The sequence below is a fragment of the Halichoeres trimaculatus genome, unplaced genomic scaffold (genome assembly GCF_033239565.1).
Source record: "Halichoeres trimaculatus isolate MK-OKI-2021-1 unplaced genomic scaffold, fHalTri1.1 fHalTri1_scaffold_7, whole genome shotgun sequence".
NCBI lineage: Eukaryota > Metazoa > Chordata > Actinopteri > Labriformes > Labridae > Halichoeres > Halichoeres trimaculatus.
In genome coordinates, this window is record NW_027437185.1 from 22,697,740 (window position 1) to 22,714,441 (window position 16,702).

General features: G+C 40.5%; 1 protein-coding gene across 2 annotated transcripts in view; it reads right to left on the reverse strand.

Annotated features, from left to right (window-relative positions):
• The window catches only part of ahnak (AHNAK nucleoprotein), a 31,557-nt gene extending 19,739 nt beyond the window's left edge, over positions 1–11,818 (reverse strand). For both annotated transcript variants that reach the window (XM_074674388.1, XM_074674387.1), the window contains exons 1-5: positions 11,569–11,818; positions 4,352–4,415; positions 690–767; positions 409–565; positions 61–284 (exon numbers count right to left, since the gene is read on the reverse strand). In XM_074674388.1, coding sequence (XP_074530489.1) covers positions 61–284; positions 409–565 — 381 coding nt within the window. In that variant the 5' untranslated portion in view covers positions 690–767; positions 4,352–4,415; positions 11,569–11,818. The remainder of the gene's footprint in view (positions 1–60; positions 285–408; positions 566–689; positions 768–4,351; positions 4,416–11,568) is intronic.
• Between the last annotated feature and the right edge of the window lie 4,884 nt (positions 11,819–16,702).

Below are 16,702 nucleotides of genomic sequence, written 5' to 3' on the forward strand. Positions count from 1 at the left end.
TTCCAAAAGTTAACCAGCATCAAACCAGTGATTTTAAAGTTAAGGACAATGTTAAGTTACCAAGATGATATCTGGACTTGAGCCCCCAAAGCGTGTCTTTCCTTCCCATGTCAGCGTGCCCATTGGTGAACGACATGGTGTACTCAAGGGTGAGCAGCAAGGTGATTTGTCTCTGTTTTGTAGTTTTAGTCCCACCCTATGACGATTCAATGTCTTCAGTAGCTCAGCTGTTTCTTCTGAGCTCATGTTGTCAAAGTAGACAGTAGCGCCCACAATCTGGTCACCTGGAATTTAAGAGAAATAAAGCAGACAATATTTTAAACTTCAATACTGGTGATAAGAGAGCATGCATATGTGACTATTCTAAGATCACACTTAATCATTTCAGAAAATAAAAGTATATACTACCTTCATAGACTTTTCCGGACCGAGCTGCAGGTGACTCTCCTCTGACCTCCTTAACAAAGAGCTCTCCATCAGTTGTCTGTTCAATGGTCAAACCTGTTTTGTCTGGACCCTCCCAATCTGGGAAGAGCACCTCCCTGGTTTCCTCTTCTTCAGCCATCTGTCAAGAAAATCACGTTTTAACAGAAATAGCTTTTGAGTTTTATACTCTGCATGCTTATGTCTCTATACAGGATGAAACTTAGTGCATGAATTTTTCTTTTTAAATTTAATTTGCAAGCTACCTTTTGTTTTGTCTTTTTTGTCTTGCTTTATGTTCCTTTATTTAAGCTGAAGTGTGATGGAACCTCACTCCTGGTTTCCTGTGAGAAGAAAAGTTTAAATTTAAGGCGAAATTATGACAGACAATCCGTTTTTTTATTCAACCAATCGTGGCAATTTCACCCATAAGAAAAAAAAGAAGATGGAAGTACATATTTCCAAACTTTACTCAAGTTTAAAAGTCAAACATGTAGGTCTCTGTAGCGAACACTAGATGGTGTAAAAACCCTTGGAAAATATGATCCCACCTCCCAACCCACACCTCAGAACACCAACCATCAGATTCCTCCTTCGTGTTGGTGTTGTATGTTTTAGAATTTGATTTAAGTCAAACCACACCCTGCCTAACAGCCTAATTCTGCCTCCTCACCCTTGCTTTAGAGTTGTGATGTCAGCAGAACAAACAATGACTGTTTAAGCTGTTTTCTATGATATTACATGCACTGTCCAGTCTTTCTTTTCTATGATATTACATGCACTGTCCAGTCTTTCCCCCTTTTCCTTTCCTTACAGATCATCTATGTGCCTCTATAAACCCAAAACTGTTTTGATGTATTAACTTACTCTTTTTTCAAGGTAACATTTTTTCGCTGGCTCTCAGAAAGCATTTGTAGGTAAGTGTTTTGAAGGTTCCTTGCATAAACTTAGTTTCTCATGAACCAAACCCCTAATCTAGTCAAGTTTAGACTATCCCTTCATCCTAACCAAAGTAAGCCAGCAAGCCATTAAATGATTTGATAAAGTAGCCAACATATAGGTTTTGAAAAGGAGAATAACTACACATTTTCTGTACTATAATTTGTGTACCTTTTTAAGAAATGCTGGCTTCTATTAAAAACAAAGACAGATTTTATTTCAAAGCGTGTCCTTCAAAAAGCTACGGGGATTAACTTCATTATAATTGCATATAGGGATTGAGCATTAAACCTTTTAGGTCACAAAGTTGTCATTATTTGAATACAATGGATTGTTTTGTTTTGCTGAGTTGTATTGCAACATAAAACTTTAATTTATATAACTTCAGTCAACTTGAAAGGATATATGTATACAGGCTTTTCTTTTTAGGTTTACTTCATATAGCAACATTTAACTGGGTAATAAACATATATACACATAAGTTTTGATTTTACTTTCTGCTTCACATCACTGTAGAAAACATCATTGCATTAGTCACTCACAAACACCCTCCCCTACCACTTTGGCTTAACCACTGTTCTTGGATTTACAAAATGCAATATTCCAATAATTACCTTTATACAGTCATTCTGGTGATGCAGGGTGTTTATACGTGCCCTTTTTTCTCTTGAAACATTAATATGGAAAACAGTTTTTCAAAACTTAAGCTATAGCTGTATCAGAAATCACCAAAAAGCAATTCAGTCTCTAGTTTGCTCAACCATGCCTACAGACATACAACATTCAATGCAATTAACACATGTCAATAGTAGATTGCTGCTGCATTACTGGGATTAATTAAATATGCATGCAATGCTTGAAGGTTATATCATGTCTCTGCCTCTCTAAAATAGCCCCTTGCAGCCCCTTTTTTGTGGATCACAACGATCAGGGCAGCTGATTATATACAGAGGGATAGGGATGGTGTTAATTCCATAGGTGACATGTACCATCTGCAGGCATCTACAACCTAATCTCACCCCCCTCAGTTTATTTTCCTGTCCTCCCTATTGCCCATTGCGACTTCCAAGGCTTACAACATGATTCTTTCAAGACCTGGAGCATCACAGTCAACTTGTAATATCAATTGTGTCAAAACAATTGAAATGTGTTGGTGTGGAAAGCACAAACATGGCTGTTTGACAATTTTACATAGATAACTCTTGACACTACTGCATTTCATGTCATAAGTGAACCCCTTTTTAGTCCCAAGGGGTTTCGACGAAACCAAAGGATTTTTTTTTTTCCCTCAGGTCACTATGTGGCTTAATTTGCACATCAGCCTGTCTTTTTCAGGCAGTCTGTCTGTCAGCCAGAAATAGCAGACAAACTTTTCACATGATCCAAGAGCCCTCATTTCCCAAGGCTTGAGTAGAGCTATGCAACATGGGGGGGAGGGCGCATTTTAGCTCTCAAGAAGTAACATATTATTGTTGGCTAGCTGGGTTAAGTCTCTTGAAAAGAAAAGGGCTGAGTTTTCATAGTGACATGTTGGCTGCTACAATGTGTCAATAAAAACTTAATCATAGCTTGTATTATAATCTTGCGCAGAGTGAAACAAAGATAGTATATGCTTACTGAATTCTCGTTTGTATCCATCATCTACTTTATACCTTCACTCACGGTTGTCTGACAAATTCAGACTTCTTTTTTGACTCCTACATTCTGACCTCACTCTGACCCTCAGATAAAGCTATTTGGGATGTCCTTCTTCTCACAGCTTTGACATGTCTCTGGCAGCCTGCTGCAGGAAAGAGCCATGGTTTGCAGCTATAGGAGGAAAGGAAGGAACTCAGAGAGAGAGAAATGGAGGGGTAAGGAAAGGCTACAAAAAAAGATAGTGACGTTTAGAAGGGGGGTGGGGATTATGAAAAAGCCCTGTGAAACTACATATTAACTGTAGAAATATGGGGCTATGTCTGTCATTTAAACAATACAAATTGTCAGTGGGCATGAACATCCTGTTGTCTTTTTTTTTCCAGACCTAGAAAACTCAGTTTCTAAAACAAAAATCTCCCCATTTTGGAACTCAGTGTAAGCATTTTTAATTCAATAGAAACAGCAGATTTGAAATCACAGACTAAATCATACAAAAATGTGTTGTTGTGATGTTTAATAATCTTTTTCCTGAGATCACAAGGCAGGTTGGCAGGAGGGCAGGCTGGCAGTTTGTAGCTCAAAGCAATGAGGGAACATCACAATGAACCTTTCATCCACTCTATCTGGAGTACTAAAATCCTTAATATCAGTTCTTAAAATTGATATTGTATCACCAGAAGCCTATTGGAAGAAAAGAAAAGTTTTCTAAATGGGTTAAAGGGAGTCATGGAGGCATGGGACATAGGCTTGTTTATCTTTCATGTTTTATTATGGCCTGGTATGTGTGCTGAGCAAGGGGGGGCAGCCCACACAAAAGCTTCTGTTAACTGGTGTGCAACCACAGAGCATTTCTGGATACGCCTCTCTCATAGCCTGTCATCTGCCTGCGTATGGTTGGGCTTGGTGTTTCCCCCTTTTCCTACTTTCCCTCCACTCCTAAGAAAGAATTTTTCTACAGCAGCTTGCTAAAAAAATTGTTAAAACAGAGTGGGCTTGGGAGGGATTTTGATAGGGTTATTTCATAAAAAGGGGGGAAAGGGTCCATGCAGAACAGGTGGTGTGTGGGGGAAGGATAGAGGGGTGCAAAGAGGACAGACTAAGAGCTGGAGCAGCCAGGTGTCAGATTTCCACTAGGCAGACCTTTCACAGCTGAATGGCAGAGGGATGACCTCCCACATTTTTAAGGAGGCTTTACAACAAACATTCCAACATGCTGTCCACAGAAAAGGACACTGTTTAAAGGTGAGACTGACAAGATGGTGTTGGGGTGTGAGGTGGATCGTTTAAAACCTGTTTTTTTTTCCAAGCCAGTTACAAATGTGATTTCTTGCATATAGCTACAAAAACTTACCTTGGATTGCTCAAGCGAGGCCAACGGCTCCAGTCCAACGCTGTGATTCTTTTTTCCTTGACTTCTGTTGACACAAAAGCACAAAAAAGAGGATTTAGCTATACTGAGATTTTCTTAAATAGCAATAACAATAAATCTGAACCTCAAATTCCCCTCTCTGCTCGTTTTTGCAATAACCTGTCACATTTTAGCCTAAGGTAAGACAGCAAAAGAGCAGACAGCATTCATACACAAGCCATTGGTGCATGTAGAAGTTTGTCCTGACATGACACACAGGCATACTGTGGGGTTTTAATTATAGGAATTTTCTTCACATTCAAAGTGGACCCTCAAGTCAGAGGTTTCAGAGACGTAAAAAATCAGCTAACAAATGGTAGAAGTATTGACCCTGCAAGTAATTACATGAAAGACTTTCTTTAAAGTAAATAAATCTACCGACAACTTTGCTGTGGCTTGACTTCTGAAGGTGATCAGACAGAAATTCTACCTATATTTCTAGTACCCTTTTCAGTGACGGCTTTAGAAATAGAGTGTTTAACAAGCAAAAAGAAGGAAAAAATTAATCATAAATATGTATTTGAATCATTTTGTTGCAGTTTTACTCATGAGGGAGGACTGTGAGGAAAGATTGCTCTGGCATTGTGTAAACTATAAACCACTGCAGTGTAACAGCTTTACAGTAAGCAGAAGCCAGTTTACCTGTGAAATCAATGATGCCACTGTATACATTATTTGTGACTTTCAGCATTCTGTGTTTTATCTGCCCGTTGTGACTAGCCCAATATCTTAAAGGGCCTATGAGGATTATTGCTTCAACCCACAGGCATATTGTGAAACAAAGCCTTCTCTTTGTCATCCCCAGTACAAACAGAACCAGACTTGATCTGTGTACAGACAGGCATCTGCCGGTGGGAACATGTCCCTCCGAAAAATTCTTCAGAGATCTCAAACCCCATCATTAACCTCCCCCTCCTCAGTTGGCCTTGTTCATTACCTTGTTGAAAATGACACCCAATAACTGTGTTTGTGAGACTCTAAAACGCGGGAGAGAAAGTTACAACACATGGAACAGAAGCCAACAACTTTGGTGCAAAGCTGGAAACCTTTTTTGATTGCTTTTTGCAGAACTGGTCTTGGACAGGAATAGACTGGACGTAGTTGAGATAAATGCCAGTCAGTAAATGGTTGTCACTTTGTTTGTGTAGGGAGACTTACACCACAGCAGCTGTGTACACTATCCAGCCAATACTCTTGTTACAGATATGCACTAATCAGACTGCCATGCAGGAGGTTTATCTGTTAAACACACTGAAAGACAGAGGTATATTTTTCAGTGGTTTAAGTATAGATCTTAAGGTAATGTCAGATGGATAGACCTGAATTGGTGATAAGTAAAGTTGAAGTTAGATCATTAGGAGGCTTGAGGGTTTTCTTCTGAAGGATCTTTGTTTATGAATGTAATGTTATGCAACATCCAAATATGTGGTGTTAAAACAGAAAGAGTCTCATGCAGTTTAACTCTTTACAATGGCCTTATATGAGCACCACAAGTCAGGAGATAAGACTCAAGTTGCACCATCTTTTGTTCTTAATACCTCTGCGAGACTGCTCTCATAAAAACACACAGGCATGCACGAGGGTCAAGTGCGGTTACTAACAGCGCTGAAAGAAAATAAAAACATACGCTGTGTTAAAGAGTCAGAATACCACGCCATAGTACAAAAGGGGATCCCATCTCTTTCCCCTGAGCTTGTCTCGCAAAGGGAGCAGCTCAGTGCACGGCCCCACCCAGGCCTCCCGTCTCACACATTCCTTGATATAGCCGTCAGGCCAGCTGGAAAGGAGCCCAGCCTCTCCCCGCAGTGACTAACTCCAAAGAAATGTCCTTTTTCTTTCTGACTCTGGCACCAGTCTGTGCTGCCCACCCTGCACCCTGCAGCCTCAGTACCCACCCCGTCTGGTCCACTACACCCCCAGTTCTCTAGGTTCAGCACATAAAAACAAGAACACGCTCAGTCAGAGATACGTGCTGCCTGCTGCACTGTTGAATATGCCCAAAATGAAAGTTGAGAAGCAACACAGGATCCAATTTCACCTTAATTGTCATCATGCTTGGCTCCGCCCACTTACCAGGTACATCCAACAATCATAAATCTGCTTCTCACTGCTATCAGTCTCCTCCTCGTTTCAGATGTCTCATTTGCCTTAAAGGAACATACCAAGACAGTTGAAAAATTTTATGATCTATCCGTAACTAGGTCACTGCAAACTGGAAGTTGATCAAAGCGGCTCTGGTCAATTAACTGAGCTGATTGCAAAATCTAATCAGGTTTGGTGGGTAGAAAACAGTGAGCAGCGTGTCAATGATTAAAGCTCAGTCCTAAGTGAATCAGGCTCAGCAGTGCTGGTGAGTGATACGATTTGATTATGAACAAATAAAAAGGCCTCAGTGAGGAGAGGAGCACTATCCAAATCAGCTATGTTTTCAAAACAGAAGGGACTCACTGTTCCTTTATCTGGATTGTAGCACGTACTACAAATACAAGAGGAGACATAGCAGGCCCCGGTTAGGTCCATTCTCCTCTCAAAAACGCAGATAGGACATGCATGTGTGACGCATATGAAAGGAATGCACGTCAAAATAAATGGTTCTTTTCTGTACTCCATAGTCCACATAGCCCTAAACCACACCACAAGTTCTGCATAAGACCAGAGCCTGCCCACTGACGCCAACTTGGCCTGTTGCTGATTAAACCATTGTGACTTTGGCAGGAGTTTTGCACAAAATGGAAAAACTGAGAGAAAACTCTGTGCAAGATCACAAACAAGGCCGGGGCTTTCTCAAAAAGAACGCTCAAACTATGACTTTGTTAATCTCATAAATAAGCTTCATGTCCACATTAAAGTAAATTTTAAAAAACTGGGCTAAAAGAGGACGTGAATACATGATAACTCCCAGCTCCTATCATTGCTCACTATCCTCTACAACACTTTAAAGGGAGGTTCCCGCTTTGTATTTCCTCTTTTGAGGTTTCTTCAAGTTTTTCCACTTGTTAAGGTGTAAAGGGAATTTTTCCACGACTTCTTAAACTGCATTACTGGCTGAATTGAGACGCTGTTCATCGTACGGGAAGACACGCAAAACAGTCATAACTCTCAAAAACGAAGAACACTTTTGTGTCATTGAAGCTCTAAATGAGAAGTGAGCAGAGGGTGGTACCTACAGGCAGCTTTAGTGCCATGAATACTGAGCAACTGACAGCAAAATGAAAAATAGGTGATTGCAGAATAACTTATTATGGATGCAAATTTTAAAACTGGCATGACTAGTTACAGCAAAGACAAAGAGAAAAGGGAAAGGCAGGTTTACATGGCTGGAGAATGTCACATGAATAACAAACACCATAGCAACCTTTTATGTGTCATGCCATTTAACCGCAAAGCAGTTTATTTGCTCTTTTAGTCTGTTTTTGTTTTGGTTATTCATAATTGTTGTTTGAATTAGAGCATGTCCATGCATGGTTCAAGAGAGAAAAAGTTAAGAACGAGGGATTAATGTCAGCCAAGGCTGCTGAATCTATATGTTTCCTTTGTAGCATTAGCAAAGTGTGTATTCATACCTAGCATTTAGGCCCCAGAGTTGTTTAAAGCAAGAGAGAGTGTAAGATTTCAAAAAGTGACATCCTTGTGTGTGTAACGCCAGATAGAAAACCTAAACAAAGCTAAGTATATTTCAGCCACCTCTGTCCTCACAGAGTTTTGTAACAGATGCTGTCCTTCACAGGGTAACATAACTGTGTTGGGGGGAAGGGGTGTGGGTCAGGACGTAAGTTGGGAACAGGTAGGCTCTGCTTACGAGCAGCCATTATGTAAGGTATTTTTCAAACTTCTGAATAGCAGATGTTTGGCTGAGTAGTGGTAAGAGTAATTGGATTATCAGAAAAATGATTCACACCCATTTAAAGTTCCATACTTGCAGTTGTCCCACCAGAGTTAAAGCTGCAGAAACAAGTCAGGATTGCACACATGTGTATGGGTGTGGTCTACAGCAGTGTTATGTGCACTTGTGATGATTGTGTCATCATCATTTTCAGATCCCTGTTTCTCAACAACAAGGGGAGTATTGCTGATGATAGGTACTTCCCAGTGCACACAGACGACATGCTGAAACATTCCAAACCAGCCCTGGATGGATGAGTAGGGAGTGGCTGCTGGCTGGATTGCACAGAAAGACTTTGTAATGTCTCACTCCAGTTAGGTGTTTGATAGTATCTGGTGAAGCGATGAACTTTCTGCATTGCAATAGGTGTCTAACTTCACATGAGCTAATGTTTTATTTACTAATCTCTTGGTGAGGATTTCAGGATGACAGGGAATTTAGCATTGCATCATATTAAATGCCAAGTGCAAATTAAACTGCAGTCTACCCTCATCCTCCCTTTTTTAAGCCGACTCACTTCATCCACCTCCCTACTATCTGCTTCCCCATGCTGTCCCTCCTTCCAACCACCCACTTGAAAAAACCCATGAGGAAATGGGAGAGGAAGTGTGCTAGAGACCAGTTTCTTTCCGTTTCACGGTGCCACAGCTGGGGAAACACCACTCCTCTTGACACGGCTGCCATTCTACAGGGTAAGGATACATGGCAGTTGTGCAACAGTGCAGTGATAGATATCTTAACACAGTCAAGCTAAGACTCGAAACAGCCAGAAGCCACGTTCTTATCTGCAGGCTTGTGAGGATGTTGCTTGTCACTTTGGTGTCAGAGGCAATAAAATTAACCTGAGCGACAGTTTCAGCTCGGCTGACATCTGCTGTCATGACTGAGCAAGATTTGATCAATGGAGCTCCTTCAAAAATGTACACTGCGGTTTTTGGAATACCAGGAATCCTACATAACTTCATGTTACGGGATAATGTAGCCTCTGTATAGGAGTATTGGTTGACAGTGCAGGAATTTAGGCAAACAGAATCCACCCCAGGAAAAAATGAGGGCACGTTAACCAACATAGGTTCTAGCTGCATGCACCAGTTATGAAAGTTTGGGTGTGAGTAATTATGACCCTTATCTATAACATCTTTTTAAGTTTTTACTCTGGCTTCTGGCTACATATAACACTGTGTCTGTGAAGCTATATCCCTAAGTGAAGCGTAAATATTTCACATTTTTGGGATGCTAAACATTGAAGACATCCTCCTTTCACAACACCTTTTAGCATTCTGTCACCATTTGGCACAATCAATCACCTTGACATGAGCAATTTGAACACTGCCAGTCATTTACAGCTGTGGGGCTTTCCATAAAAAATTAGTAGTCCTTAAAAAAGGTGTGGAGAGGAAGTGAAAAAGCAGCTCTCTATGACACTCTGCTGAGATGATTTTTGGGTGTGGCAGGAGGGAGCTGCTGAGGACATGCGACGACACACAGAGAAGTATGACTCAACAAAGGCTAATGCATGGTTTGCATTTTCCTTAACATTTAGCTCATCTTGATCAAATCAAACACAGGCCGCACGGCATTCGTGGTATAGATTTGTATCACACCCTGAAAGATGCAGCTTAAGCCTGAAATGTCCTCGGGCGCTGTCCTGACAAATAGATCAGCCTTGTAGGCAAATAAAGAGTGTTTCTCTCTTACTCAAAATGTGAGAAGTCTAAGCTCTCCCCTCGAAGCCCCAAACCTGGTTTCAATTAGCTTGTCTTCCAAACCACTACATTCCATTACTCCCCCCCTCGCCCCGCCTCGCCCATCCCCCTTTACTTACTCACTCACTGACTTTCTTCCCCCACCTTCCTCCCTTCTACGTCTCCCCTCCCTCTCACCTCCCCTGCACACCCTGGCCACCAGCCCAGGTTAACATACCCAAGGTAAAGGAAAGACAAGGAATCTATCTCTGTCCAAGAATTAAAAAAGGGAACATAAACACAACACCGCAGGACAAGAAATGATATTTTTCATATAATGCAACTTTGGCTGGAGCGCAAAACACCTTCTTTAAAACTCATTCATTTCATATCAAACTTCCTTCAGAAACATTCACAGGGTTACACAACAGAAAACAGCGTGACAAAAAGTCTCCATTTCTGTCTCCTGATGAGCCTCATGACTATGCATCACACTTTAAAACAGTCATTAAACAAAGGAAAAGTTCTGATGAGTAATTGTCATTTCTCAAAAGCCCCTTGGCATCACAAGAAAGACCTTTCTATGTGTTAGTACTGACCCTCTGCGACACAGCCTACAGCATGTACGCCTTTTTTCCTTTTCTTTTTTGGCTGTGAAGGGTGTGCCTCTGTGAGGAGACAGCAAAGCAAGAAGGGAGGGAGAAAAAAGGGAGGGGGTGGAGGGAGGTGAAAGAGAAGAATCCACACCCAAGCAAGTCGCTGTGGCCTCTCAGGGGAAGTAGCTACCTTTGCTTTTTTTTTTTTTAAAGCCCAAAGCAAAGGGCGTTGGACAGATAAGACAAACACCTGAATGGTGACATCAAGGCAAACAACATCTCTGTTTTTTTTGCACTGCTTTTCTCCCTTATAAAGTAGGTAAAATATTCCCTCAAGTTTTCACCTCTAAAATCTAGAGGTTATGTGTGCAAAGGACATCCACATTGCGTAACAGCCCAATCACGACACAAAGAGAATCATCTCGGGGGTTACGGGTTAGTTTTTAAAATCAAATTAAGACAACCCTTCATACTAGCACAAATCCATTATGGATAAAAACTTTTGAGAGTACTTCAAGGAAAAATGAAGTGCGCAACTCAAGTCAAGTCCTCTGCATTCATGTGGTGGCTGCAAGAACACACCCACCTCTCAGATCCTAAGCTATTCTAGATCAACATTCATAGCTTAGAATGGTGTTCACACAAAATTACCAGCACTTTATGCCTTGACATAAAAGCATGTTAATAATTAAACATCCTTTGTCCATAAAAAAAAATCTATGCTCAAGCAAACTTTCCTCAAGGAAATCTTTAGGATGTCTCTGGAGATAAACAGGCAATAAAGTAAAACAAAGTCTCTATAATCTTCCTGCTGATACAATGTTCACCACAAAAGCTCATTGGAATATCACAGGAATGTCATCCAGATTACTTCAACTCATGTACAAGAAAGCTGCAAAACTTTGATAAAGTAATTATAACTGAAAAGTTTCATGCCAGCAAAATGCAGAAAAAAACATTTAATTCATTCAAAGTATAGAAAAAGTGGGTATTTACCTGTGCGCCGTCTGTGCGCCCGAGAAGCCTCACTCCAGCTTGAGCATCCTTGAAAACGTGTCCTCTCCCCTTCTCCCCAGCCCAAGAATAAGCTCTTCTTCCAGTCACAACTTAGCTGTCTGTGAGGATACTGTCACTGTTTTCCTATTTCTTGATCAACAAAGTTTCCAGGGCGTTTTCTGCCCCCTCTTTCCTCCCTCCCTCCTCTCCTCAGAGTTGATTTAAACTTTTTTTCTGTGTGGCTGCTCTTCTGGGCTGAGCAGAGTGCTCAAACTGTGGGCTGGGTAGGGCTCCTGGTTCGCAGAGGGAGGGGAAAGTTGGGGAGGGGACCGGTGTGAGGGAGTGGTGCTTTGCAGCCATGGGACCACCCACTGCCTCTCACAGAGAACTTCAATACAATGAAGCAGGAAAAGTAGCTAAAATATATGATGAAATGTTAATTTGCAATAAAATAACTAGACCAAGTTTCAGCATGAACCTTTATTTATCAGTGTAAATAGATCCCTGACCAGCCGTCAGGATTTTGAAACTGCTTCTGTCTGAGGTAGCTTTCCTTCCACAGTGAACACCAAACAGCCACAGGGACATCATGAGTTTGCAGTTTTCAATCTCATTTCAATTAATCTTGGCATTTAAGTGAAGGGAGAATAAACACACCACAGCATCACGTGATAGACAATGACATCAACATGTGATTATAGCACTGTACACAAAGTTATGCAAAGTGATCATTAACTGAATGACTCAGGAGTAAGGCCTTTACTTATGCACTAAGCTTTAAGTGTATATGTACAAGACATTCAAATTTTATAAGATTTAATTTTTCTATTTTCAGAGCGGCCCACTATGAACAAAGTCTGTACTGCTGTGACTGCTTTTTTCATGTGAAACACTGAATTTCTCTCATCTGCTTCATAAACCGAACATAGTTTCTGTACATTTTCCTCAACTGTTCTTCTTTTTTTTTCTCAGATGAACCGTTCATGCTGTAGATACTGCTCCTCCTCTGATATGGTTTTTAAGAATACATCAGAGAGCCTTGTTGTACTGAGTGATGTTCCAGTTTTCCTCCTGCTCTTCACATTTCCGTTGGCAAAGGCTTTGTCCCTACAAGCTCTGAAGCAGGGCCAGCCAAAGTAAACAGGGCTCTGCCTAACTCTTCTCATGTTTTTTTTTTTTTTTTTTTTTTTACTATATCATATACCATGCATTGAAAAAAGCCCCCTAAACTTAAACCCTGTTTTAAAATGCTCTTGAAGAACTCAGCTTATTAATACATGATAGTTGATTGTGTGCATCTGTTTCTAGGTGCTGAAGAAATAAAGAAAGAGTGTGAGCTGTTTTGACGTAGGCAGTGCCTCAGATGAATCCAGCCTGAGGTTGAAGATGATATTGGCTAAGCAATGAGAACTGGAACAGGTTTTATAGAGTTATAAATTGATATAAAGTTTATAGGGAACCAGCTTTCTTAACAGATTGACACCACCCTTTATGATTTAGAAATATTCAACTGAGCCACGGTTTAGTTTCAACATTCATGTGAGCAAGGGTGTGGAATTGTGTATGGACCGTACGGACATGTTCACCCCAATCTCAAACTATGCCTGAAACGTCCCCACTAATTCTAAGGTTGAAAGGGCAAAAAAGCACCTCATAGGCAACCACTAATCGATGCAAAACCTAATTTCCAACTGTTTTCTCACTCTTAGTGACGGCCGATTTGTAACTTTCACTTTCCTCAGGTGACAAAATAAGCAACTGAACTGTCCTGTTTGTCAGGCAGCAGTGGAGTGGCAGGGTTACAGCAACAGGTGATCTTAAATCAGGACAGAGTTGTTAAATAAGGAATAATGACAAAAAAAAATAACAAAAATTAAAAAACGACTTTGGCACCTTGAGGTAGAGGTGAGTGTATGTAAATATAAGGCGCAGGCAGACAACATCGTTCTGTATATTGGAATTAACAGTAGTAGTTCTTATTCAGTGACCCTGACTTAAAGGTTTTGTCTTGAGCAAAAAACTTTCTACTTACCACTGAGAGTTATACTTTTGGTTCTTGCATATGTCCCCACCAGTGTTGAAATCAAACCTACACCACTGCATGTGGGCAATATTTGTTTTTGTATTGATTTCTCCTTGTTGTTCCATTGACCTATTGAAGACAAATGCCACCAACTCTGTTGTGTGGCCATTGATAAATGATTCTGATTCTGATTTGAGCTAACTTTGCAAACTATTCATAAATGTCTTAAGAAAGTACAAATTAACCATTTGTGTTTGTTTTTTCACAATGAACTCTTGCTAATCCATTACAGTGAGCAAGATTACTTTTAGCTAACTGTTTAAACATGAAATCTATTACTTTGATACACCTAAAATTCGTAAACAATCTTTGATCTTTCAACTCATTGTCCATTTCTAGTTTTAGCTAACTCTCTAAACCATCTATCCAGTGGTATGTCTTCTACCTGTGTGTTTCTGTTCTGTAACCACTGTTAGCTAGCTGCTCTATCTGTTTTGTATAGTTTACTTTAAACAATGTAAACCCCTTTAATCATACACTCTGGGGCTTTGTATTTTTGAAATTACTTATACATATTATAACCATTCATCTCATGTTTATGAGTCTGAATTTAAATATTTTTCCATGACTTTTGTCTCTGTAGACTAACTGCTAAAGCAATACTGGAAGTCATCTTTTTTTTATATCATTTAGAAAAAATCTTGAATCTTTCAGTTGCTCTGGAGGTTTGCTTGTACGTTTTTTCTCAGAAAACCATCGAATATGAGAAGTGGGGAGAAGAAGGCTAGCAAACGCTTGGTAATCTGTGGTGCTAAAGGCTTATTTTATTGGCTAACTTGATATCAATCCACAACAATTTGTCTCAGGGGGGTTTCTTTGCATTTTAGATGTCAGGTGACTAGACTGACTTATTAAACAATCATTTAAACTTACTCAGCATGTGCTGCAACACGTTGCTTGCTCAAACACATTTCTGGACAAACAGGGACAGGCAGGTGACCTAAACAAACTCTACTTCTTTGAAAAACTGGTCTTTTAATCAATAAGGTCACTTTTTTTTCTCCAGGGGGAATCAGCAGTCAACAGACTGGACTTCTGTACAGGGACATCACAAATAGTTTTCCAAAACGTTCAAAAAACAAACAAGGTAACGAGCTAGGTGACACAGATCCAGACTCATTGGTGTTTAGTTATGCTAAAGAGTAAGACAGCAGAATTTTACTTGCTGAAAAATCTGGAGAACAACATTCCTGGACAATCTGTGAGAAATATAGAAAGCTCTGCTTTAAAAAGGAAATGCTCCTAATGCAGGGAGTTTTAGGCGGACAGCAACCATGCCATAAATAGTGAGTGGTTTAAAGCCTTTTTAAAGATGAATTATTTTTTAATAAATTACCCCAGTGTTCTTCTTTAACAATAAAGCAACAGGGGCAAACACTTTTATTTGTAAAGGGCAGTTAAAATATTTGTTTTAACATTTTAACACTGGGGCCTGAGGGTGTTAGTCCAGTTTTTGGGCCAGCCTGAAGTGGCATTGGAACAACTGCAGTTTTTGCATTTTGTTGCTTACTTTTAAGTGCTGACTGGAAGACATTTGCTCACAGCATTTAATATTTGGGTTTATCAGCCATGAGAGTTATCTCTTTGTTGTGTTCTCATTGTTTGTTTTTTTCGATGTGGTTGTTTTTGGGGTTTTTTTGTTAGTTGAGCTTATCAATGACCCTTCTTGTCTTCTCTGGGTTAAAGCTCCACTCAGAGTAGGTGTGAGCATCAACTACTGAAAATGAGATTTCATGTAAGATGAGGCACAACCTTCGTGTAAGTTTGTTTCAGTGTGTGTGCACACGTCCTCAACTCTCACAGAAGCGTCCTTGAAATACCCTCTATGTCCTCGACAGTGTCATGCCTGAGGTAAAAAGGCGAACATACGAAGATTGAAGCAAAGAGGAGGAAGTTACTGCGTGGCTTAGAGGGGATCGAACAGGGAGTGGCAGACACAGCGGGACATGCGCAGACACATATTTTAATGTACCACATTACAACACTGTGAGTCAAGGGAGCTCTGATTTAGAGTTCTCTCCAAAAGCAGGGTGCAGCTCTCCCACCAAACAGAGTATTATTGTGTGTGTGTGTGTGTGTGTGTGTGTGTGTGTGTGTGTGTGTGTGTGTGTGTGTGTGTGTGTGTGTGTGTGTGTGTGTGTGTGTGTGTGTGTGTGTAGTTGTATGCATGCTGAGATAAAAGTGGAGGAGTAACACCAACCATGTGTAAGATAAGCAGAAACCCTAAAGAACTCCACGTGGAACGAGGAATTGCTTACTTTTTGCATAGCTACAATGTTATGAATAAACGAGGTTTCAAGACAGGAAAACGATTCTCACATGAAGCGTAACTGTAGGGCCGAGAACGTTTTGTTTGATGTGTTTTTGAATGCATGTTGAGGACAACATGTATTACATAACTTCACTCTCTGCAGAGATTATTTGTAACCGTGTTGTCTAAAACGGTGCTTTTAGAAAAGAGTAACCTGTGATAGCTAGAGAGCCGAACTGTTTCTTTGTTGTGGAGGAATTATCTCTTCTTGTGCCCTGCCCCAGCACCTGTTTGCTCAGCTCCATGCAGGTTTGACTCATTGCCACTAAGGTGTGGCTGTGTTTTTTTTGCCTTTGGAGAACACACAGCAATTGCCGCCTCCAGACAGACAACTCCTGTGATGTGTGAGCATGTGAACGACAGGATGCCCGTCCAGCTGTGTGCTGCTCAACAACTTGTACGCAGGTTATGAATGTTTATGGCCACATAACAAGCCCACAGTTAACACTCCCACTCCTACTGTGTCTTTTACTACGACTGACCTTGTTTGTGTGCTTTCACTCAAAAGCGCTTTCCTATGTTGCAGAGGTGAACTGAGGTTAAAGTGTGCTGTGCTTATTTGTTCTTTAGCTTTAAATCCAAATCAGTTCACTGCAGGATTCTGAGGACCTGAAGTCAGAGAAGTGGTTTGAGATGATACAAATTTGACTTGTGCAACTGCAATAAAACTTGATTGCAGGGAGGTGTTCCAAATGTTTTGCATATCTCTTGAATGTTTTTCTAACAAACTGAATCCCCTC